Below are 24,133 nucleotides of genomic sequence, written 5' to 3' on the forward strand. Positions count from 1 at the left end.
GGGGGGAATGCAATGAAAGGGGGTGAAGGTCAAAGTGTGTGTATATGTGTGAGAGAGAGTGTGAGTGTGTGAGAAAGGGTGACAGACACAGAAAAGAGAGATGGGGTGTGTGACTGGTCATGGGAGGATGCTCTGAGGGAGAATTAAAATATCTTAAATGGTCTTTAAATGCAGTATTTAACTTGCTGGATGAAGAGGCACATTCTGCAGTTGGACACAACTGCAAATTACCCTCTTGACAGTGAACTTTTTACTCCAGGCCGATGGTTTCTCACTGAGTGAGTTTGCCACTCGTGGGCTAATGCATTATTTTACTGCATAATGTAGCCCTGGGGTCCTCCCATTTCCAGCCCCTCCTCCCTTTGCCCATTCACCCCATAGTTGGGAGAGTTCTTACAGAAAATTCATAGCGAGGAATTGTCTCAAAGTCCAGTGGCACTGCAACTCGAACGCGGATGTCTGCCTTTCCCTGGATCGAGGTTGGGGAGATGATGAAGTGACTGGAGTTGTTTCCCACCAGGTAGACCTCAAAAACACTGTTGAGTCCCTAAGAACAATATTTCAAAATAATAAAGAGAGGAACATTAACAATGACAAATGCAAAATTTACCTGGGTCACCAGCTCAATGCAGGGATAAACAGCCCAGGCTAAATGCTTGATAGGCTGAAAGATAATCCAATGGTGGCAAATCCAACTATACATACGAATACAACGTGACGAGAAATGAAATCAAGAGACAGACAGAGAGAAGAGACAGACAGACAAATAGGAAGAGAAGCATGGAGAAGCCAGCCAGACACAAGGGAGGAGAATGGAAAGACAGGTGAGAAGTCTCACAGCCAGAGACAGGGACGTCTACCTGGAAAAAACATACTATTTCCTCTCTATTTTCCTGTGCCTTTTTGTTCTGTGTTTGTACAGCAATCTGCACAATGGGGTCCTGGTCCATGACTAGCCCCTTTGGTAATACAAATTAAAAATAATATTTCATCAGTCCCATTGTACATATACAAGATGCAAAATATATGTAGTTTGTATAATCCTAACCTTATTGCACAGTATATAAATGTAAGAAATGAAGCTTGCCATATTTAAAGATACAGGAAAATTCTGTACACACCACACATATTTTACCTACATACACCATGTTATGGTAAGTACAGCAGATGTGCTTCCCCATATGTTTTACCTGTAGTTGGAGACTTGTGTTCCCTTCCAAGGAATAGTACTGTTCTCCACTACTCAGCCTCTGCATGACCTTCGCCATATCAGCCTGGATCTGCATTACCAATCCTATCCTTTACTGCCAAGGTGGCAGGATGCCAGGGAAAATACAAGCCTGATGGCAAATGGACAGCACACACTGAAGTGTGCCACCCATATGCCAAGCTACAGACAGTGCATCTCCAGTATGCTGTTCTCACCCTAAACCCATAAATGGCACACATCTAGCATGCCACTCGCATCTCAGGCCCACAGATACCACATGTCCAACATACTACACGCATGCAGAGATCATAGATGTTACATGTCCAGACTGCTGTCTACACATATCCAGTGCAGAGCCTGCATGCTGAGCCTGAATTCATCCAAAACACAGCCGGCTACATCACTGAGGGGATCCTTTAATCTCCAGAAATGCAAATATTGATTCTAAACAGTTATTTCTATAGACAAAGCTTCACTTTCCTAAGGCACAGCTGAAACTGAGGACTCAAGGGCTCCCCTCTCCCCAAGCCTTCTTGGGAGACAAGCAGCAGCCTTTTCCCAAATACTGATAGTGACACTTCAGGACCTTCCAACCAAGCAGCAAGCTCCTTCCCTTGGTGTAACCCAGCAGAGCACATTACAATAAAGTTCAGAAACTGCCAGAGCCGAATTTCCAATTTTCCCCCGAATGGTCTCCGGCCTGTTAGAAGGAGGGACCAATTAAATGCACGAAGGGGCACTAATAGCAAAAGCTGTCTGAGCGTGACCGCTGAGAGCAGGTGACATGCCAGAAAGTCCCCTCTCTATTTCCCCCTCCCCCTACCAAAAAAAAAAAAAAGGATATTCCCATGCAGAGGTGGGGAGAGATCTGAATATTCCTGATACTTCTATAGTACCAGAGGTATTTCACGGACAAATTAAGAAGACAAGATCTCTGCCCCAAGGAGTCAACAAGCTACATGAGACTGAAAACTGTTAGACTAGGACAGTTGATGGGGAATGTACATAACAATTAAGAAAACAAGAGGCAGCATGCTCTTAGGAAAGCCCTGGTTACAGGCTGTAGTACTGCAATTTCGAGTGCTCCTGCTTTCACGTACACTAGAGATGCTGCCATAAATATAAAGGGAAGGGTAACAACCCTTATGTATGCAGTAACATAAAATTCCTCCTGGCCAGAGGTACAGAATCACTTACCTGTAGGGGGTTAATCAGTTCAATTAACCTAGTTGGCACCTGACCAGAAGGACCAATGGGGAAAGAAGATACTTTAAAATCTGGTGGGGGTGGGGGAAGGTTTTGTTGGTGCTTTTTTTGTTTGGTTCCCTCTTGGGACAAAGAGAGAGACCAAGCAGGTAAACCAGCTCCTAACAAGATCCTGAAATGATACATCTAAAATTACAGAAGTCGTAAGTAATAGCAAGGAAATGTGTTAGATTACCTTTTGTTTTAGCTTGTGAATTTTCCCTATGCTAAGAGGTAATTTTATTCCTGTTTTGTAACTGGGAAGCAGAGTCAGAAGGGAATCCTCTGTGTTTTGAATCTTTTTATTCATCTTTCATCCTGATTTTTTTTTCATCTTTCAACTGTAAAGTTATCTTTCATCCTGATTTTGCAGGTGTGATTCTTTTCCTTTTTTAAAAAAAATAAAATTCTTTAAAGAACTCGATTGATTTTCAGTGTCCTAAAAACCAGGGATTTGGTCTGTGCTCACTGTGTTAACCTATTGGTTGGTATATTATTCTCAAGCCCCCCCAGGAAAGGGGGTGAAGGGGCTTGGGGGGATATTTTGGGGGGGGATAGGGCTCCAAGTGGCCCCTCTCTGAATGTTTGTTTAAATCACTTGTGGTGGCAGCAATACCGTCCAAGGACAAGGAAAGAAATTTGTGCCTTGGGGAAGTTTTTAACCTAAGCTGGGGAAATATAAGCTTAGGGGGTCTTTCATGCGGGTCCCCACATCTGTATCCCAGAGTTCAGAGTTGGGAGGGAACCCTGACAAATGCTCCATTGGAATTTTTTTTTAAATATATTGTCAGGGAGAGAAGATGTGATTTGTGCTGGAGTACAGATTAGCGAAGGATGGTGAGCTGGAAGAAGTAAGAGGATGAGGGAGGCTTTTTCACTGGATGCCACTGGACTTCCTTAGAATGAGGATGACGAGGTAAAGAACCCCAAAACTGGGTTTAGCAGAAGTGGATTATTTGAAGGAAGTGGGGAGAGGAAGGAGAGTTCACGTATAATCCAAATGGAGGCCAGGCTTTTAGCAAGAACAAAGAAAAGTTATTAACAAGACTCCTTGCTCTGAGGTCTTCTCACTTGAGTTGGAAGCTACATCCAGAAAAGAGTCAAAAGGGTTTTATGATGACTTGCAGACCTCATATCAGAGCCAATTCTACCAATGGGGCTATGCCTACAGCGTCTCTGCCCCTACCTAAGGTGAAGACAACTGTGCAATTACACTGGAGGGGAACGGATACTTCAGAATGAGAAAGGCTGCAATGTAACCCAACGGGTGACCCCTCCTTTTCTGTTGGTCTACGAATTTGAAAATATTTTGAAAGCACGTGGAGTTGGATCATCGGGAGCTGCCCACTTCTATGGTAGCTATGGTATGTCTGGTGTCTGCTGTCAGTTCTCAGTAAAACACAAGCATCACTAGTCTCATCCGATGGGCTTATTGACTCTATTGAGCCTAAGGAGGAATCTGCAATATGCCTCCATTAACTATGATGAGCTTTATATTTGCTACACCGGGGAGGGCGGCAGAGGGAGGCAGGAAGGGAGATGAGGACAAGGAAGGGAGACCAAATCAGACACTAACTCTTGCAGCAGGAGTGACTAGCGTAAAACAACATTTGCTTGGCTTCTGCAGTTTCCTTTGAGCAGGCAGCTTACGAAGAATATATGGATGTGTCGATACCTTTCTCTCAGCCTTCTAGATACATCATAAAGCAGCAAAAAGGGCACAAGCCCAATTGAAAAAAAACCCTATTCTTTTGCAGGTTACCTTTAAATAAGAGTACTTATCCTATTTCTATAGCTTCATGGACAAATGCCGGGGGGCTCTTTTTCTGTCTCTCCATTCAATTTTCAATCCTAGCTTAATATAGGAATTTAGTGCTTAATACCCTTTGCTTGTTTGTCTTTAACCCCTTCAGCATCCCTGGCGCATAGGGCACATGCCCAGCAAACTCATACAGCACATGGGCCTCCTTGCATACCATTTGTCACATTCTAGCATCTCAATGAATAGACCGTGCAGCCTGCCAGGGGCAGACAAGGGATTAATTGACATACTTACTGGGAAACAAACACATTAACAACCACAACCAACTTCTAAATTGTGCTATTTTTAAGAATGTCAGTGCAGGTAAGTGAATGCACTGCCAGATGTTTGGAGGAGCTCGTGCAGACGCTCATCCCTACATACTGAATGCTGAGTATACACCTATCAACACAAGTAGGACACTCTAGACACACTGGTTCTGAATCCAGCTTTTCAGGACAGCTTTTTAGAGGAGGTGGTCGGGAGAGGTGGATGGTTAGTAATGAAGCAGTAAAAGCTGGCACCTGTTTAAGAAGATATATATGTTACTTCAGTTTATATTCTCTGCATTAGAGCATATTCAGTCTTAACACATTTGAACAAAGGTCCTTCTTTCAGTTCAGAAAGGGATTACTAACTCGGAGCAACAGCAATGATTTGCCTACTCCAGCATGACTCATAACAGATAGCTAGATTTTGATATCCTGCCTTATATTTAGTAGCACCTTATTTCACAAGTGGTCCCCTTGCCTTCAGTAGAGCTACGTGGGGAGCTGTGTACCATCCAGCATGTGCTAGGGTATCCAAATCAGGCTCTCAGATGTTTTTCACAGTAGCCCCTCACTTGCACTGAGCACTTAAATAAAGAGTTTACTTTTTTTAAAATTATTTATTGGCAATCCTATAGTGTTTAGCAGCATAGCATCTGAGTGCCTACAAACAAGTCATACCTGAGTCTGCAGTGTCCCAAGCTGGAAACTTGGAGAAATCAAGAAGATACAGATCTGCATCCTCCAATTTTCCCTCTAAGCTCTGCAGCTGTCCTTTAAGGTGGAGGCCAAGGCAGCCAGGACAGTGTCAAAGAAAGCCCTCTCCCCACACCTAGCTGGAGCCTCTCTCTGGTATCTTGTACCACCATCGTTGTGTGCCAAGGTGCCTTTCATCACTGTAAGATGCTGTGGATTTTCTTGGAACTGAAGAGGAGTGATTTTGTTGGGATGCGAGATAAAGTTGAACATCAAAAGGAACCCCAGCATGTGTGAAAAGGAGCTGTGTGGATTAATTCCCCTCCAGCTGGGAAAGCAGATCAGTCTGTTGATATTTGCCATCCCTAATTACGAACCACTCCAATGCCTGAGCCTCCCCACATGAAGTCTTGAGGACTAGAATTCATCTGCCTTTTGGGAAAGTTGCTATAATTTTTCAATTATTTATTTATTTTATTTATTTTTGGTTTCTGCCCCCATGCTGCTTTCCTTGCTCCTAGTTACTGGAGCCTTTGAACCCCCTGCAGATGGCTGAAAGCAAATCCAAATATTCAAATTGTTATCAGCTGTCCACCAGAAGGGGTGGGCTTAAACTGGAATTCAGCTATCTCCTCCCAATACACACATTACCCTACAGGAAAAGAGGGAGATTTGGGAGAAAGATTTTTCTCTATTGTGTTTTTAAAAAAGACATCTTCCCCCTTCTCCACCCCACCCTACATATCAAGCAAAATGAGGACCTGCGAAACATGGGAAGACGAGCAGAAATAAACAGTGTCTCTTTGGACTGTGTAAAGATTATCTCTCATAAAGGTAGGTTCACAAATTAATCAGCTCTGGAAGACAAAGTTACTTATGCTTTATAAGATCAGTAAAGGATACATGGGCATTAGAAGCATCAATTGTTTGTGACCTGAGTACATGTGGGTTTAGCCCATGTCTCTGGCTTGTAAAGGAATGCTGTTGAAATTGGAGGCTCAACCTTTTTCTGCAGTTTTCCCTTCTTTATACTTGATCTGTTTTCAAAGCTCATATAATGCTTTAGATTTTTTTTCACTCCTGCAAAGTAAATGCTTTAATGCTTTTTCTTTAAAGAAAAAAAGAAATCGAGGTCAGCTTATAAACAACTGTAAAATAATGAACCAGCATGAATAACCGAGCACTTGTGTGTAACCCTATAATAATAAACCAGCCTGTTTACATTCTATAGAGAAAACAAATCCTTCCAAAAAGAAACAGAGCTCAGAAATAAGCTTATTATTAACAAGAAAAAGCTAGAAAATGCAATTAGTATTTATTTTAATAATGCACTCAATCACTCTAGTATCTGTGGTAGGTTCTAATGCAAAATTAAGAATTACAATTAGTTTAAACTGTGAAGCAGTCCACTCACTATACAGAGCACAGGGTCCTTGGGCTTTCTTGTCCTGCTCAAAGAAGACCATGACTTTCATGTGCCCAATACAAACAAGGAGGCAGGGCCTCAACTTCTGTCCCTGGACCGCCTAATGCAAGAAGACAGAGTCATTCTTGATGCTCCCTTCCCCCCCAGCAAAGAATGTTTTAAAAAACAAACAAACAAACAAAAAGGTAATATGATACATACAAGTCAGGGAAATGGCTACAAACAACTGCCCTCATAGACTTTCCTCTTGCATAGACTTTTCCTCTCATAATCTGGTACCTGAACTCGCCACCGTTGATTGAAGCTACCCTATGCCAATAACCAATGAAAAATCGCCCTCAGAAAGTCCACTCCTCAAATTCCTGGAGGCGGGGGGCCGGGGGGAGAAAGATGAGCCTTGATGTGTGTGCAGACAGTGAGAGAACAGGACTCTGATGGACCAATGAGGCAAATGAGTTCCAGTGTCAGACACACCTTCATGGAGAACATCCACCAGCAGCCTCCTCCCTCTTACAGCAAGAGGGTCCAACTTGAACACCTCTTCCGGCTGCCTCTCTCGCAGCATGGCATGAAGGGAGACAACTCAAACCACTTACGGCTCCACTAGGCCAGGGAACAATGAATGGGCCTTGTCACTCTGGAGGCCTTGTACCAAATCCAGAGGGGAGTCTAGCTGGGCTTACTCTTTCTTGTGCTTCCCTCAGTGTGTACATTATGCCAACACAGCCTCCCTTAGACCTGTGCAGTGTGGGTACAAGTAAATCTAGAAGTCTAATTGAACACAAGGGGGTCTAAGGTACATGCTGTCTCTGAACGTGAGCCTTGGGTTCAAAATTCTGGGCATAGTGCACAAGTGAACAAGAATGCAGTGGCCACCTCTAAGGGCTTGTCTACACACTGGCAACGTTAAAGTGCTGCCACTTTTTTTTTTTTTTTTTTTTTAAAGACCTGCCAGCTCTAAAAAAAACCACCTCCACGGGGGGTGTAGCTCCCAGCGCTGGGAGCACGGCTCCCAGCGCTGGTGGACTATCTATACTGGCACTTTACAGCGCTGAAACTTGCAGCGCTCAGGGAGGTGTTTTTTCACACCCCTGAGCAAGAAAGTTGCAGTGCTGTAAAGTGCCAGTGTAGACAAGCCCTGAGTGTCTAAAATGTGAGTGTGCTGGGGGAGGGGGGTGGGAGGAGGGATGTCTACGTGTATCTGTATGGTGCTCATTACTTGCTTAACAACTTCCTGCCTTCCTAATCTATTGTGCAGAGTGACAGAAAATCAAACTATACAGTATTTCTGCTCTTCATCACGCCAATCTCTGCTTCGTTTAATTAAAGCCCAATCAAACACCCAGAGTGACCACACACAGAGTTGAAAAATAAGAAGCCATATTGCCTTGGAAGAGGAGGTGAATGGGATCTTAGGCAAACAAAGAATGGATTAGAGGACCATTTTAGACCACTTCATTGCATAAGCAGCATTTTATACTCCAAAATTACTGACTAGCTATTTTTTTCTTTTGTTCAATAACAAAGCAGAGGTGATTAGCTTATAGAAAGTCCCTGTTGTTCCTAAGAAAGAGAGAGGAAGGGATTCAGATCAGGCCTTCAGGGCTGTGACACATTGACATTTGCGTGTGTGTATACCAGTGTACACAAGTGCTCTGTAGCAGAATAAGAGACTAGTTAATATAACTGTTCCCCCTATGAGTCATGGACAAATTTCTGCTCTAGATAGATCCTGGCTCTAGTATTCCACTCTCTCAGTGCATGGAACTTCCCCTGACAACAGGGCCCGTGCTCAAGTAGGCAACACAGAAAGTCAGTCGTGTTCCACCATTCCATTTTGATCTGAGACGGGAATGTTGCTCTTCCTTTTTTGTACAGATTGCCCTTGAACATTGCATGTGTTCAAAATTTGCTTGTAGGAGATAACCCTTGTGCTCCAATTGGTACCCATACCCTGCTTCAGCATCCCAATGCACGCTGAACACATCCTGTATGATTCTTGTACTTATCCAGTGCTTTCCCAAAGGATTGGGAAATGATTTACAAATGGATTATTTGCCAGCAAAATGCAGCCACTTCTGGGTAAAATGCAGCAGACTAACAGCACATAGCAATTGCTACACAAGAATTTAGTGCAAACAAACAAACAAATACATAAAAAATAAAACAACCCCTGTATCCAACTGAAATTACTGGGAAATTTAGGGAGGCAGACTAATCAATCACACAAGAATATGGCCAGGACGCAGGAGTCAGCACCCCGCTCTTAGGGAAAATAGTATGGGATCTTTAATTACCATAACCAGGACTCAGGTTTACATTTCCTTCAAAAGACGTACACACACATACTGATTCAGTGTAACTCTCTTAAGTTCTTTCTACACTAACTAAGCTGTCGCTTCAGTTCACAGGGTCAGGGCCCCAAGTCTTTGGAGCCCAAGGTCAGTTCATACTCCTCATCCTATCACAGCCTCATGAAGGTGATGTGCATATCCTAGGCACAAGACTATTGCAAGGAGGGCAGTCTCCAGCAAGAGGCGGAAGAGATGCCAAGGCTTGCAAACAAATTGTCTAGCTGTCTTTACGAGTTTGCTAAGGATATTTTGGTAAGGGGGAAAAATTACCAGACCTCTGAAAAAAATGTTTAAGAAAACAGCTGCCCCTCTGCGTGAGAATATCCCTCCCCTTCCTAATATTCAAATCCTTTGGCACTCCTTCAAGGTATATTTAGACCACAAAGAGTTAACACCGGAAATGTGACTGAATAGCTTAGAGGAATGGCTGCTGGCAACAATCTGGCCTATTCACTCAGTGTTTATCCAGTAGCAGATGGCAGTACAGCTACACCCGACCCGAGTGTCTTCTTGAACTAGCCTTCCCCACCAATGATTGCAGTGCATCCGCACTGAACTACAGACAGGGCATGGGTGAAGGCACTAAGAGTCCAGGATTGAGAGGGAGAGATGGGGACGAGGAAGGAAGATGGCCTATTGACCTCTGCATAGCTGTGTGCCAGAGAGAGAGGGGCACAAGCTGGGAAAAGCTGTTAATCTATTTGTCTGATGTCTCTTTCTGGGGAGGATGGAGAGTTGGTGGTGATGCTGTTCCAGAGGTGGTGAATTTTTCAGGGGAGTATATCATTTAGGTCCCTCTCTTCTTGCCATCACTACCACTCTCTTGTGCTTATGTAGCTTTTTACGTACACCTACATTTCTCTTGCTTCAATACCTTCATCTCTTTTTGCCCTGCATGTGTCTCTTTGCAAAACCCCTTCCCAGTCAGCACCACAGGAGGCAGAGAATGGCCTCTGGAATATCATCACAACCCTTGCCCTCTTCCCCCACAGAAAATGCCCATCCTTCAGAGTAGCACTTCATGGTTTGCTTTTTTAGTTTCCATAGGCATTCCTATGGCACCCACCATTGTAACACAGTGCCTCTCACAACTAACCAGGAGTGGGTGGCCAGAGCACATTTTGGTGCCTTTTCAATTCCCCGTCATACTGTACTCTCCCACTTTCCCTCCGCTCTCCCCCACTCCCTTCTCTGCCATGTCCTATTCAATCCAATATTTCCACACTCCCCCTCATTTTTTCTCACCCTCGCTCTCCTATTTGGAGCTCCTCTCCTCCACTGCCCTCGACTTCTCTTCCAGTTTTTCAATAAACATTACAAATGAAGTTCATTCCTTTCCCCTCAGCACCAGAAAGGCATTTGCACATTTTCCCTTCCCAATCACTGTCCTGACCACAGAGCTCAGTGAGAAGGGAATGGAGGGTAGGGTAGAAGAAGTAGAGACTCTCTCTCCAAAGGTTGGTCAGCCTGAGTTTTGGAAGAAAAACAGTCTGCACTGGACAGCGCCTGTAGTCATCTGGCTGTTGTCAGAGACCAAAAGAATCCACATTTATTTCCAGAGCCCAAAAGGGAATACTCCCCACATCCTGCGTGCATTGGCTTCACTCAGCCTTTCACTTCCTCTCCCCTCACTTTGAGCCCCTTCTAAGCCTTCCAGCTGCTCAACACTCTCACACACACCTTTTTCTGTAGCCTTCTGCCTGCTTCAAGTGCCTCGTTCCACACTCCTTGCCTTTCTCCCCCTCCCTCCTTTCTTGCTTTCCCCCAGTTATCTGCTGAATTCCACACACGCTTGCACAGACGGGATCAATCCGAGGCTGACTCGCCTTCAGCTTATCTCTGCTCCAAATGATTGATTTTCCCTCTTTAAGGGTAATTTGCTGGTGAATTCCATGTATTGCAAAAAACCCTGTGAAATCTAATTCAATCCAATTGGCAGCTGGTACTTTTGGGAAAGAATACTGGAGAGCTGTCAATTTTCCTTTATAATTATGCACTATGTATATCATATTTATAGTGTGTGTCTGTCTATATGCATACATATAGTATATATAAGATTCATACACTACATGCATATATTCATATCCATATACACATAACACAACAGTGTCTGAGGCTACTTTATGCACCGTATATTTTTAGATCCTATAGTGTTTTTTAAAATCTTTTTTATAATGAATATTTAAAAATATCAAATCAACATAGTTGCAGTGGTTCATGTGCTAGATACATTCTCTCTCTCCCTCTCTCTGCAGTCAACCATGATCAGTAAATAAAATTAAAGCCAGAATAGAAAAGTTTGTTTCTCTTCATACCTGATTCCACCTTCTGTTTAGGACATCCTCCATTTTACTTAATGTACTTCTGCAGATACTAGGGTGATGACGACAGTTTAAGAATCTGGACAGAATATAATTTGGGGGGAAGAAGGGTTTACAGCTACATGAGGGATGCTGCAAGTATCAAACAGATTATTACGGGAGTTGGTATTGCAACTGGAACACTTTGATGGAGCAAAGTTAAGCCAATTTTTGAAAATCTCACCCTATCTGTTTAATAAGAATTTCAGTTACTTCAGTCAGCAAAATCTCCTCAGAAGTCCCCTGAGTTACTACTTCATAAGAAAAACAGTAAGAAAAATGTGTAGTTCAAATAAATGTTGTACAAAATACATGGGGGAAATGGCTAGATATAAAGATTGGCTTATACCTGACAATTATTATACCCTCAAAGATTACATGCCTGTCTCCTCCTTTCCCTTCTCTCCTCACACTGGGCTGTGGCCAAATCTTGTTGCTTGTCCCTCTAGCATTTCTAACCGTTATCCTACATCCTCACTGCCAAAGCCATAGTTCAGCCCCTCTCATCCAGACCACTGAGACTGCCTCATCTCTAGCTTCCCTAATTGTGCATACTCCTTTCTTCAACCTAGCCAGCATTCAGCAGCTAAAATAATCCCCCCTTGCCCCTTGGTCTGCCTGGGTCCCTTCCCCATCTCAAGCATTTTTACTTGCCTTTCTGTTTCTCCCCACATAAAACTTTGAGCCCTTTGTCCACACTGTCTCACAGCTCAGCCCTGCCAATCTCTTTGCTCAACCTCTGCACTCTGCCCTTCTGTCTCCTCTGCCCACTCTTTCACACTGCTACCTACACCTGGAACAACATTCCTCTTCCAGTGTGCCAAACATGCTCACTCTTCTTCTTTCAGAGGGGTTGCCATGTTTGTCTGTATCAGCAAAACCAAGGAGGAGTCCTTGTGGCACCTTAGAGACTAACAAATTTATTTGGGCATAAGCTCCCATCATTTATTTTGGGCAACTCCCATCTTTTCATGTGCTGTATATTTACACCTGCCTACTTTTTTTCACTCCATACATCTGATGAAGTGGGCTGTAGCCCACGAAAGCTTATGCCCAAATAAATTTGTTAGTCTCTAAGGTGCCACAAGGACTCCTCATTGTTTTTACTCTTCTTCTTGAAACCTTCCTCAAAACCGACTTCGTCTTTCTTTCCAAAATTGACTCCCACCCGTTTGGTGTGTACTCATCCCCCTTTCTGTCTCCTTACCTCAGTTTTAAAATATCAGAACATTACATGCTACAAGCCTCTCTTTATTCCATGTATTGTAACACTCATCTCTTTTCCCCTAACCCCCTCCTTTTTCTGTTATCGTCACATTTTAGGTTTGCCTAATTTAGACAAAGTTCTTTGGGGCAGTGATTTTACCTTTCTAACCTCTGTAAAGTGTCACACAAAATGATGGTATTAAATAGTAACAATACAGTATTAAAAGGTGTCTTTTTCCTTGTCATCTTCACCAGAGACTAGTGCTGGCTGAATGACTCTATAAACTAACTGGAACCTGATCCACACAGAGTGATTCCTGGTCTCAGAACTGAAACAAACCTTTTTTGTAATAATAAATAATATTAGGCCTGAATCCCCTCTCGCTCATACAGGTTTTACTCTTTTGGTGAGTCAATCCTGCAGTATGTGACAGGAGAAGCCAACCAAAGGCGTATATTTGGTGTATATATGATTACTCTTCTGTAAAGCACCTAGTACAGCGCTGGTGGGAATGACTTCCATTGTCCTTCAGAAGAGGGTCTCAATCAGCTTTAGAAAACATTTAAGTCTCTAAGGTGCCACAAGGACTCCTATCTGAATATAAAAAAAACAAGATCACTCTCCATTTTGCAGATGGAGAAACTGAGTCACAGATGGGAAAATGAGTTAACCTAAGTTCACATAGGCCTGACCCAAAGAAAACTGAAGTGAGTGAAAAGACTGGAATTAAATTTAACCGTGCTTTGGATCAAGCCCTTAGTGAGCAAGTGACAAAGTCAAGAATAAAATGCAGGTCTCCTGATGCTTAGGCCCCTGTTCTAACTGCTAGATCACATTGGAGGCTGCAGAATGACTTGATGGCTGAACTTGCGCTATCAGTGGAAAAGCAAAAAGGGCCAATTGAATTAAGATAGCACAGGGGAGTGTTAACACACGTGGAAACCCCTAGCTAATTACTCCTCCAGAAGAAAAATCAATCGTATGGGCAGAGGTTGAGCCATGTTCCTACAGGAATCTCATCAGATGCCAATCTCCTTCCCTCCTTTGCTTTGTGCAGTGAAAACAGGCCAACTCAATTAACACCACATGGCTGTACCCAGAATCCATGTCTGAGGTCATTCTTAATTCTCTAACAGATTTCCTCTCTGATACCTCTCACACTCAGCTGTTTTCCCTTTGTTCCCAAATTTGGTATAATTTCTTCTGATGCAGAAACAACTCTCTCATTTCACCCATTCAGATCTTTCTGCTCTGGAGGGCGGAGAGAGAAGTGTTGTATTCATCAGGAAATGAAAGTTAGTAAAAAACATTTTACGGCTGAACTTGAAGCAGAATCCATGTAGGTTATTTCTTATATTCGCGCTATTCAGCACTGCCTACACCTGGTGATACCGCTTTTACTGTTCACATTTTAATGCCACCTCAAACCAACATGTGATTAAGCACAAACACACTTGGCGTTATTGCACACACCAAATTTGTGTGTGCAAAACCTCATAGCTGTGTACACAAATGGGTACTTAAATTTGCCATCACCTGATCTACATTCACTATTTCTTGTTTGCAGGCAAAAATGTGGGTTGTGAGTGCACAAACAGATATAGAATCATAGGATTGGAAGGGAGCTTCAGAGGTCATGTAGTCCAGTCCCCTGCGCTTGTGGCAGGACTAAGTATTATCTAGACTAGGGGTGGGCAATAATTTTCGCAGGGGGGTCACTCCACAAATTTTGGTAAGTCGTCATGGGCTGCACATTTCTAATATAGTAATGGAGGGGGGTGTAGAGTCTGGGAGGCAATTTGGGTACACAAGGGGGTTTTGACCTGGGGCAAGGGGTTGAGGTGTGGGAGGGGGTGCGAGGTGTAGGCTCTGGCTGGGAGGTGCTTACCACGCCGCTCCCGGAAGTGGCTGGCTGCTGCTGGCATGTCTCTGCGCTTACAACACTCCTGTTAATACATCCCAGAATGATGTTTGCTTTTTTTGCAACACTGTTGACTCATTTAGCTTGTGGTCCACTATGACCCCCAGATCTCTTTCTGTAGTACTCCTTCTTAGGAGGGATAGCTCAGTGGTTTGAGCATTGGCCTGCTAAATCCAGGCTTGTGAGTTCAATCCTTGAGAGGGCCATTTAGGGATCTGGGGCAAAACATTGGTCCTGCTAGTGAAGGCAGGGGACTGGACTCAATGACCCAAGATCCCTTCCAATTCTATGAGATAGGTATATCTCCATATATTATTTATTATTTTAGGCAGTCATTTCCCATTTTGTGTGTGCAACTAATTTTGCCTTCCTAAATAGGATATTTTGCATTTGTCCTTATTGAATTTCATCCTATTTACTTCAGACCATTTTTCCACTTTGTCACACAGTTTTAGTTATGAAACACATCAACATATTAAAACCTTTCTTGCTTATAATAGCATTGAAAACATTTTAAAAGGGGAAACCCCACCCATAACCGCCCCTTCTACAAGTGCTCAAAGGCCACACACAAAGCGAGGAACCGTACAAGCAGGAGTGTGGGACTCTGATTTGAATCCGGGGCTAATTGTGTTTGCAGACAGCATGACCCAATTTGGTGACAGTTGGGGTTTGTTTTTAAAATGGAAGAAGGAAGGGACCGACTAGGCCTTAGATAGGGAGCTCTCTCTTTCATCAATCCTTTGCCTCCTTACTTCCATGTAGGGGGAGCATTGGTTGTCCCCGTCTTTCTGTAGGATGGGGAAGTGAGATGTAGAATAATAGACAATTCTCTCACCACTGGTCCAGTAGTGGTATAGCTGCACTGGCATTAGCAATGGTGGGATGGATTCCTGGAGTTTCTATTACCCTGTTGCCTATCCTTGCTCAGAGTAAGTACCCAGTGTGGCACCAAAAATAAATAAATAAACCGATGTGATTTAGAGCTGCCTACACAGACACGTCACAGATCAGAGGGTAATTCTCCCTCCCCTCCACATAATCTAATGAGACTGCAACTTGATGACACATATTGTGCTCATCTCTGGGCATCTCAATGACAGAAAGATGTCAACAAACTGCAGGGAATTCCAAGACTGGGAACAAAAAATCACAAAGGGGCTGGAGATGTGAGAAAAGAATGAAAAAAATCCACCTGTCTATAGTTTGTTTAAACAACAACTAAGGGACCGTCCCTGGAATTATAACGTGGGGTGAATGATGGGGCATAAAATAAGGGGTAGAATTGGTCTTTCTAAATCTGTTAAAAAAGTCTTGCCTTGATTTTGCCTATCTCTGTCTATGCTTATTTATTTAGACACTTTCCCCAGTGAGTTGAAGAATTCTCTTTCCATTTCCCTTTGCCTTCCATACATATCATCTCCTGCATGAAGGCCATGGTGCTGAAATAGCTTCTGTCAGATGCATCCTCATTCACCTCTGTGCCTAAAGAGCTCTTCCCCTCATGCTCCCCCCATTCCCATTCGAAATCCCCACTGCTAATGATAACATAGGAGACAAGGGAGAGTGGGGCTCTCTTAGGGCTTGTCAACACAATGAGTTCCTGGCAAGCTGGGGTGTAAATCTACTGGGCATTAAACCACTTTGCATTATTTGTCTGTGTGGACCCTGCTGACATAAATTAATGGTTTGTTAATGTGCTTTGATCTAGTCCTCTTTGAAATGGCTCTGGATGAAAGCACATTAACAAACTGTTAATGCACATCAGCAGGGTCCATCTGAACAGTTAGTGCACAGCAGGCTAGTGTGGAGTGGATTCATGGCCCTGCTTGCTATGAACTAAATGTTTGTGTTGACAAGCCCTTAGTGGAAACTACTGTCCCTGCCCTTGGCTATGGGATATGGGGCCTGTAGTTCAGTCATATCTAGGAGCCATTTGACCAGCTAAAAGAAGAAGGGGACCTCCATTTCTCCATCAGAAGCCCCCAAAGGGGACCCATGTGGACGTATTCAGGCAGTAAGGAGGCAAATAGAGGAGAAGAAAAAGGGAAATAGAAAGAAAGAATTAACAGGAAAACAACAAGAAGAGACAGGAGAAAGTCATGATTTGGACCTTGATATTTTGCAAACAATTACATTTAGTTATCTTTATAGCTGTGACAGAATCATCACATGCCAAGAGACTGGGAATAAAATCCTGACCCTGGAAAGCAATGGGAAATTTGCTGTTGACTTCAACAGGGCCAGATTTTCACCCTGTAAGACAAAGCTAACGCTCTGAACTCACAGACTTGTGTGTGTGTATGTATGGGGGGAATACTCAAAGCCAGCAGGTTTATTGGTACCTTGAAACTACTGTATTCATGTAAATCAAAACTTTAATATTCTACTTTTAATGCAAAAAAAAGGTTTGGGGGGTTAGCAGAGTAAACAAACTGTTCATGAAAGATTCTAAAATGAGTCTCAATCCCCAAGAGGGCTGTTCAGATGAGTAATCTTGCCATTCCGAATGGATGCTCATCATGACAGCCTGTGTAATTTACCCTTTACAGCACTGCAGTTTTTCAGGTTGCAAGCACCTATTTGCAGCCATACTAGAAAGCATGACCTGACCTGACTGTTCCACACAGTCTCCACATCGTTTAAACCCATCTCACTTTCCAGACTGTTGCCCCAATAGATTTTTATAGCACCAACTTCCTGGTTAATCTAGTTGCTGCATATGTGCAGGTAAGCATTGAGTGGCTACATTTGGCAAACATGATGAGTGCAGAGACATATCATGCCATTTCTACACACAGTAACTCCACTGGTTTTATTAAAATCAATGGTAAGAATCTCGTTGATTTCAATGGCAGAAGAGTTAGGCCAGGGCCAAGTGATTTTGACAACTGCAACCAATCTGTCTGGGAGTTACAGATGCTTAAAGAAACTTCATTGCAAACCACAAAGCTAGTTTATTTTCTGCTCTCATTACTTAAATGGATGCATGAATTCCCCCCTCCACCCCCCGCTTTTTTAAAATTAGTGAGGCTGAAAGATTGGAGTGAATTTGCTGAGATGCGTTATACACTCCTATAAACAGAGCTTTGAAGCAGAAACTATGACAGAGCCTTCGCTCTATTGACACAAACAGTCCTACCATAATGTCCTTCAATTAAAGAGCTGCTGACACTTCATGGAACACCATGACAAATATTCAATTGAGAAATAATCCTGACTACCTGTCATCTTATTTGTAATTCTGTTCTTTGTTTGCTAAGGACATTTGCAAGAAAACATGATCCTATTAGTTGTTTAAGTTCTCACCTGCATGTCTCCCAGCTGTAGTCAGAACTCTCTGTTTATGATATACGTCACAAGTAGACTATTCTGATTAGTGCTTTGTCATAATTGTTTCATACATGAAAACAAATATTTTGGCAAGTTCTTACAAGAACTTGTGAATTTCATGAAGGGGCGGGGGAGGGAGGGGAATCTGCCATTGCCACCAGCAAACACAGTTTTTGTAATAACAATGGTGGAGTTACAGCCTCAGAACAAATTTTAAATCTCCATACTTTTGCAACAAGTGAAAATTTGCTATTTTTACAGAGACATTGTACATTTTAATCAGCCATCTGATTTCCCCCCCCCCCATTACTCTAATACAGTAAATTTAATAAATGCTAGGAACAATTAAAAAAAAATAAAGATCCCATTTTCCTGCAAATATTCTTTATACTGTGACCAAAAAACAAAAAACAAAAAAAACACCAAGGCAAGAGAAATATAGATACCCTATGCTACAGAAGCAGGATTGTTTTTAGATATTTTAGAAAGTTCTCTATGTGGTGCCAGCAGTTTTTTTTTTTTAAAGGAGGCATTGTAGACTGTGGCATGGTTGTAGGTTAGCATAGTAGAGAAAAAAAGACATGAATTGCATGAGTCAAATATGAGGAGTAATTGAAGAGTGTAACCCTAGGGCTGGAAAACCTAATGGAATTCCTAAGTGAAATGGTTCAGTGCTATGATAAATAGAAGGTCCATTAACAGCAGCAAAGAACAGGCCACAGATGCTGCAGGCAAATGTTACTAGGGGTAACTGCAGCCACTGAAGAGTAGTAAGAAAATAAGTATCCCAAATCCCCTCCTGTCAGACCATCAAGCAATCGTCATTTAGGATTAAAGGTTTAATAGGGTGGAGGATGGGGTACACAGATACCCACTTGTAGCTGCTTCTGGGATGTCTGTTGTTAAAGTCTGTGGTCCCCCTCCTGGATAAAATTGCTTACGCAGGGAAAATTGGGATGCAGGAAATGAAACAAGAGTCAGAGGGTCTGCACTGATTTCCTTCTAACACTATTCATTTGTTGAAGTTCTCGGGTTACTGATGAACTTTCTTTGCTCCATATTTATTTTTACTTCACCTTCTTTACAATGGGAACTGAAAGAAGTTTGATAAAGGGGTTGGAAGCTTGTCTGTTCATTATCGTTTCTAGAAGAGCCTGTGTATTTTGGCTGAAATTCTAACTCCGTAAATTTTAAAGTAATTTTCTGAGAATCGCTACCTCTCTCCATACACCTCCTACAACAGCACCTAGTGGGACTTCTTTTCCCTTTTTCTTCCAACAGAGACTGTACTACTGTCACAAAACTTGTTCCATATTATGGGGCTTAGTCTCTTCCTTGCACTGATACAAAATAGGCCCTTTACGTGTTGTTGTTGTTGTTTTTTTTTTTAATTAAGACCAGATGGACCCAGGGGGGATGAGTACATATTGCCATAGGAAACATATCTTTAACTTTCACAATTCTTGTTCATTTAAATGTTCAATGATCATATTGTATTAGTAGATATTTTATGCATAGATAACTGTATGGTAGGGTTCTGGTGACTCGGTTGTCTCTCCCTCCCCCCTCACAGTTTATGTTACCACCAGAATCCCTCCCTGGAATCTTCTCCATCTATAAGACAGGTTGGAGAAAGGAAGCTATCTGATTACCTGACAGGTGCTCTGAAGTACACAAGAACTAGTATGTGGTACAACCATATTTGTTGGAATTCATCAGTCACATTATCCTTATTTTACAAAAACAACAAGAGACCTCATGAAAGTGTTTGCACTTCGGGGACTGACAGGCTAGAGTGACGGCTGTAGAAGATACTGAACAATACCCAAGGTATGCAGATATCAAGGGTATAACCATGCACATATTAGTGCCCACTTCTCTCTCCACGGTCCATGTATTATTCTAAGTATAATGTGCAATATATAGAAACAGAAGGCATCAGAGGTACAAGACAGAGGATTCGTGAAATCACCCGGGGTGCCCATAGGGTGTGTCTGCAGCAAGTGGCTACTGATATTATTCTGATGTCTTACCTCATCTTTATCCTGCACCTGGATGAAAAGAGGAAGGGCAAAGCCCACCTGGGCCAGCTCGGGGATGCCAACACTGTACTCGGAACTATTGAACTCGGGGGCATTGTCATTTATGTCGATGACAAGGACATTGAAGGTGGTGATCACCGTAGCATTGGAGGGGGTGCGGTCATCATTCAGCTCCGTACCCTGCAAGGGAAAATATCAGTGTGGCCTTTATTTCAACGAACAAGCATAAGAGAAATGCAGAAGATTGTGGACCATCATATAGAAATTGCATACAGGCAGTGCAGCTGACTGCTGTCATTGAGACAAAGTCAATGGCACAGTAATAACCTTCCCTTGTCTTTCACGTCATGGATGCAGCATGATTTGACCAAGGCTTTAAATGTGCATTTGTGGTACAAGTTTAGTGTTGAAGGTGATAGACTGATAACTATGGCTTTAGTCAGGCATAACGTAGTTAGGAGCTGTGCAAGTTCCCTCACCTCCGAGGTCTACCAAGGATGGGCACACTGAATTTTTACCTGCACCCACCTCTACTACTCCAGTACCTATTGCTCTGATTATACTCGTTACTACTGACCTACAAATCTGCCTGTCATCTGGACTGCCACCTTTAGAGATTTGCCTTGTGGGACCAAAACTGTTGTCTCTCATTATGATACTGCGCACTGTAATGACACAAACGCATACCAGCATGATGCATATAGGAGATGGTTTTCCTCCACTAGCATTAATGTCAAGATTGTTAACATCTTGCAAAATAGCCTGGCAAGACATGGGTGACACTCCTCAAAACCAGGGTTTCCCAGGACATCTGAGGGAGATGGTGACATCAGGTTCATTGCTGGGCCTCTCCTGAACTGAGATTAGCAACAGTGAAAATTGTGCTGTGATGTGATGGAGACAAATGTCCACTAGAAAAATAGGACAAGACCAGCAAACTCATTTTACTTGTGACTTAAAATAGGTTTGGCTGCAAATTACTAGACATGAAGGGCGAGTGCACTGGCACTCTATGTCATAAATTCCCACCAGACATCTTAACTTATACAGGGTCTTTTGGTGTAGGTAGGGGGAGGAGGAGAGAAGAGAGGTGGGTGGCTGGAGGATGAACCTTATTGTCACAGACACGAGAGTGGTGAAGGACATTTGAAAACAGAGTTCTTCCTCTTGTATTTTGTATAAGCTAAAAAAACGGAGACAAGACAGCATAGGGAGGAAAGAGCCCCCTGCAGCTCCATGGAGCACTGGAGGGCAGGCAGATGGGGCTGCTAAAGATCACCCTGAGGCTATGATTGTGGAGTTGGTAAAACTCAGCATTTCCATAGATTGGCATTTGGGCCTATATATATATATATATATATCTTTCTGTGGGGTTCTACATGGTCAATATCCCTTGGAATCCTGCTTCTTTCCCTTGATTCTCTGCAGGGAGGGAGCGGGGTTGATTTTTGGGTTAAAAACTAGAGAGTTTGTGTGTGTGTGTAGTGTGTTCTAATACACACACACACACACACACACACACAAACTCTCTAGTTTTTAAACCCAAAAATCAACCCCACTCCCTCCCCGCCGAGAATCAAGGGAAAGAAGCAGGATTCCAAGGGATGATAATAGTATATTGACCGTGTAGAACTCCACAGAAAGACCCTCACCACAGGTCAAGCAGAGTAATTACATGTCATTTTCTCTCCCTGACAAAGCGCTGCCCCTACCACAGCAAGGAGGTGAGCTGTACTCTTCCAGTGCTGGCTGCCATCCTCCCAATCAATGACCTCTCTAACATGCTGATTTTTTTCCACCAGCCCAGTGGAATCCACACTTTTAAATGCGTTTCCAACCCACTGGCTGGCTTGGTATTGATTTTGATTAAAGGGCTGAAATTGGAGTTGGGGGAGCAGTTCTCTGGTGGGGCCTCATGGTGTTGGAATGTTATGCTTCGATGCATTTTCATGATGAAGCCACTTTTAGCCTTTTCTTTTTAATCCTTGTACCATGCAACACAGACACACATGCAGCTTAAGGATCTGCTGGACACCAAAAATACAGGTGCCCAGTAAGATGAAAAAAAAAAAAAAAAGAAGACCCATTTTTGTCATGGCAGCATGTCTCTGCCCTTCTAATTCTGTTGCATCTCACAGCCCCTACTAGCTCCATCAATACATTCCCCCTTCATTAATCCACAGCACACTGCTCATCCTGCTACTCAAAGGGGTTGAGGCATGCAGTGTGTATGTGTCTAGCCTCCTCCCACCCCAAGGAGTACCACTGAGCCAGAACAGAGCTGTACATACACTGCAGAAGGTAGAAACCACCGTAAGAGGAGTACCCCAGAGCAGAAGTTCACAGAGCTTTGGAAGGGCTAACTGAGCTAGCAGAAGTCAGGGTGAATCACAGGAAATACAACATGTTAATTCTACATCCCACTGCCCCAATCTAGGGATAATGGTGTCTGGCCCTGATGCCAGACTGGGGGGAGAGAGGTCCTGCACTGGGAATAGCAGAGGTCTGCCCTGGTGTCAGATAGGGAAAGAGTAGTTCCAGTGTGCTTCTTCACTTGAAATAAGACAGTATTAAGCAGCGCAGAGCAGCAACACATTCACAGATGATCCTCTGGTTGAAGTGCCTTTCCTCTTCCTTCAGCTATGCTGACCCTTCCCCCCGTCTCCCCAAAAGGATATTGCTCTCAGTGTCTCACCTTCACTGTGAGAATGAATCCAGTGCTGTAGAAAGGGTTTTCACGGTCCAGTGGCCCATTCAGGGTTAAAGCTCCACTGATGTAGTCCAGTGCAAAGATGCTGTTGGTGTTACCTGGCAATGAAAACAAACAGGATGAGCACAAGCAGCCCATAATGCTAAAGACACAGAAATTATGGATTTAACACAGAGGAAAGCCTGATGAGACAAGCCTCTTCTCCCTACCCTCCATGCATGACTAGATCAGATGCAAAAAGTGATTTTAGAATTCAGAACTATAGTCTGGTTTAAGACCCCCAGCCGGGTAACAGATTATACTAGTATGTGCAGACTTAAAGCATTATAAATGCATTTTAAAATTAAATGGCTGTAAATCAGTTCCTCCTTCACTTACCTACCCAATATTGGGCTCAGAACTGTGCTTTTCTTGCAAGAGCTGATAGCATCACAAACACTTCAGGCAGTGTAGGAATTTCAAAGAGTTTCTGCTAAAATGTAAATGTATTCATCATTTTTATCTCCACATCTACTGTTACTGACTTGGGATCTCAGACAGCATATACAGAATGACACTTAGCAGTTTACGTCTTAGCAAGTGTCGAAGTCTGAGCATAAAGCGAGAGCAGCCGCAGTGGGGCAGCTACTCCCATCACATGAAGGTAGGAGAGAAATGGTTGGACAAGGCTAGGGGTGAGCAGAGCCTTAGCTCCATCCCCCACTCATGCACCAGCTGCGGAGCTGAGGTGGTACAGAGTGGTAAGTATGCTGCGCTGGTGCAGCTTGTTTCTCCTCTGACACAAAGGGGAAGCAGGGACCCAATTGGGACCTGGCCTGCTCCTGAAACAGGAACCCTTGACTTTGGGCTTGTGATACGGTATCTTCATGGTCTAGCCCCACATGGTTTTAGGACAGAGCTAAAGCAGCACAACGAAGAGGCAAAATCCAGTTACTGAACAGGGTTTGGTTTAAACTCCTCTTCCTTTAGCTGAAGCACTGCATTCTCATTTCCTCCACATCTCCTCGACTGAACTCTGCCATTGCCGCTGTGTCCCCTGGATGGCCGATTGCCCCTTCTCGGTGTCCCCACTTCCCTTGGGGAGTGGGCTGGACCCTCTCATTTGCTCCCATCTAGTTTGTAGATGCTCTTTGTTCCATGCCTTTGGATGCCTTTCTACAAGCTACAAGCTTGTAAATCTGGTATCCCCAAAGGTTACATGTGTGACTAGCCACATGTGATGCTGTCCTCAATGTCTCACTATTTTGTGCTTCATCCAGAAGAGCCTGTCCTGCTCTCATGGCAACCTGGGTCAGTTTTCTCCTTCTTTAGAAATAGTCACTGGCAGAAGGTTAACACGGTATTGCTGAGTCGTACAGCCTACTTGCCAGCAAATATTAATCAACTGAATCTCACGGGACTGGGGCTACCCTCATTATAATCTCATCTCCTTTACCTTTGTCAATTGAGACAAAGAAACCAGTTGTCATTTGGAGCCTTGGATATCTGATGCTTACCTTGTGTGATATCCAAGAAGGAGGCTATTGAATTAATGATCAGGGGCTTGCACATACATACAC

At 43.3% G+C, this 24,133-nt stretch overlaps 1 protein-coding gene across 1 annotated transcript in view; it reads right to left on the minus strand.

The window, feature by feature from the left end:
• Positions 1-24,133, minus strand: part of CDH23 (cadherin related 23) — a 544,508-nt gene that overhangs the window by 231,360 nt on the left and 289,015 nt on the right. The window contains exons 11-13 of the mRNA XM_034775586.1: positions 22,560-22,672; positions 19,856-20,044; positions 398-547 (exon numbers count right to left, since the gene is read on the minus strand). Coding sequence (XP_034631477.1) covers positions 398-547; positions 19,856-20,044; positions 22,560-22,672 — 452 coding nt within the window. The remainder of the gene's footprint in view (positions 1-397; positions 548-19,855; positions 20,045-22,559; positions 22,673-24,133) is intronic.

The sequence above is a fragment of the Trachemys scripta genome, chromosome 7 (assembly GCF_013100865.1).
Source record: "Trachemys scripta elegans isolate TJP31775 chromosome 7, CAS_Tse_1.0, whole genome shotgun sequence".
Taxonomy (NCBI): domain Eukaryota; kingdom Metazoa; phylum Chordata; order Testudines; family Emydidae; genus Trachemys; species Trachemys scripta.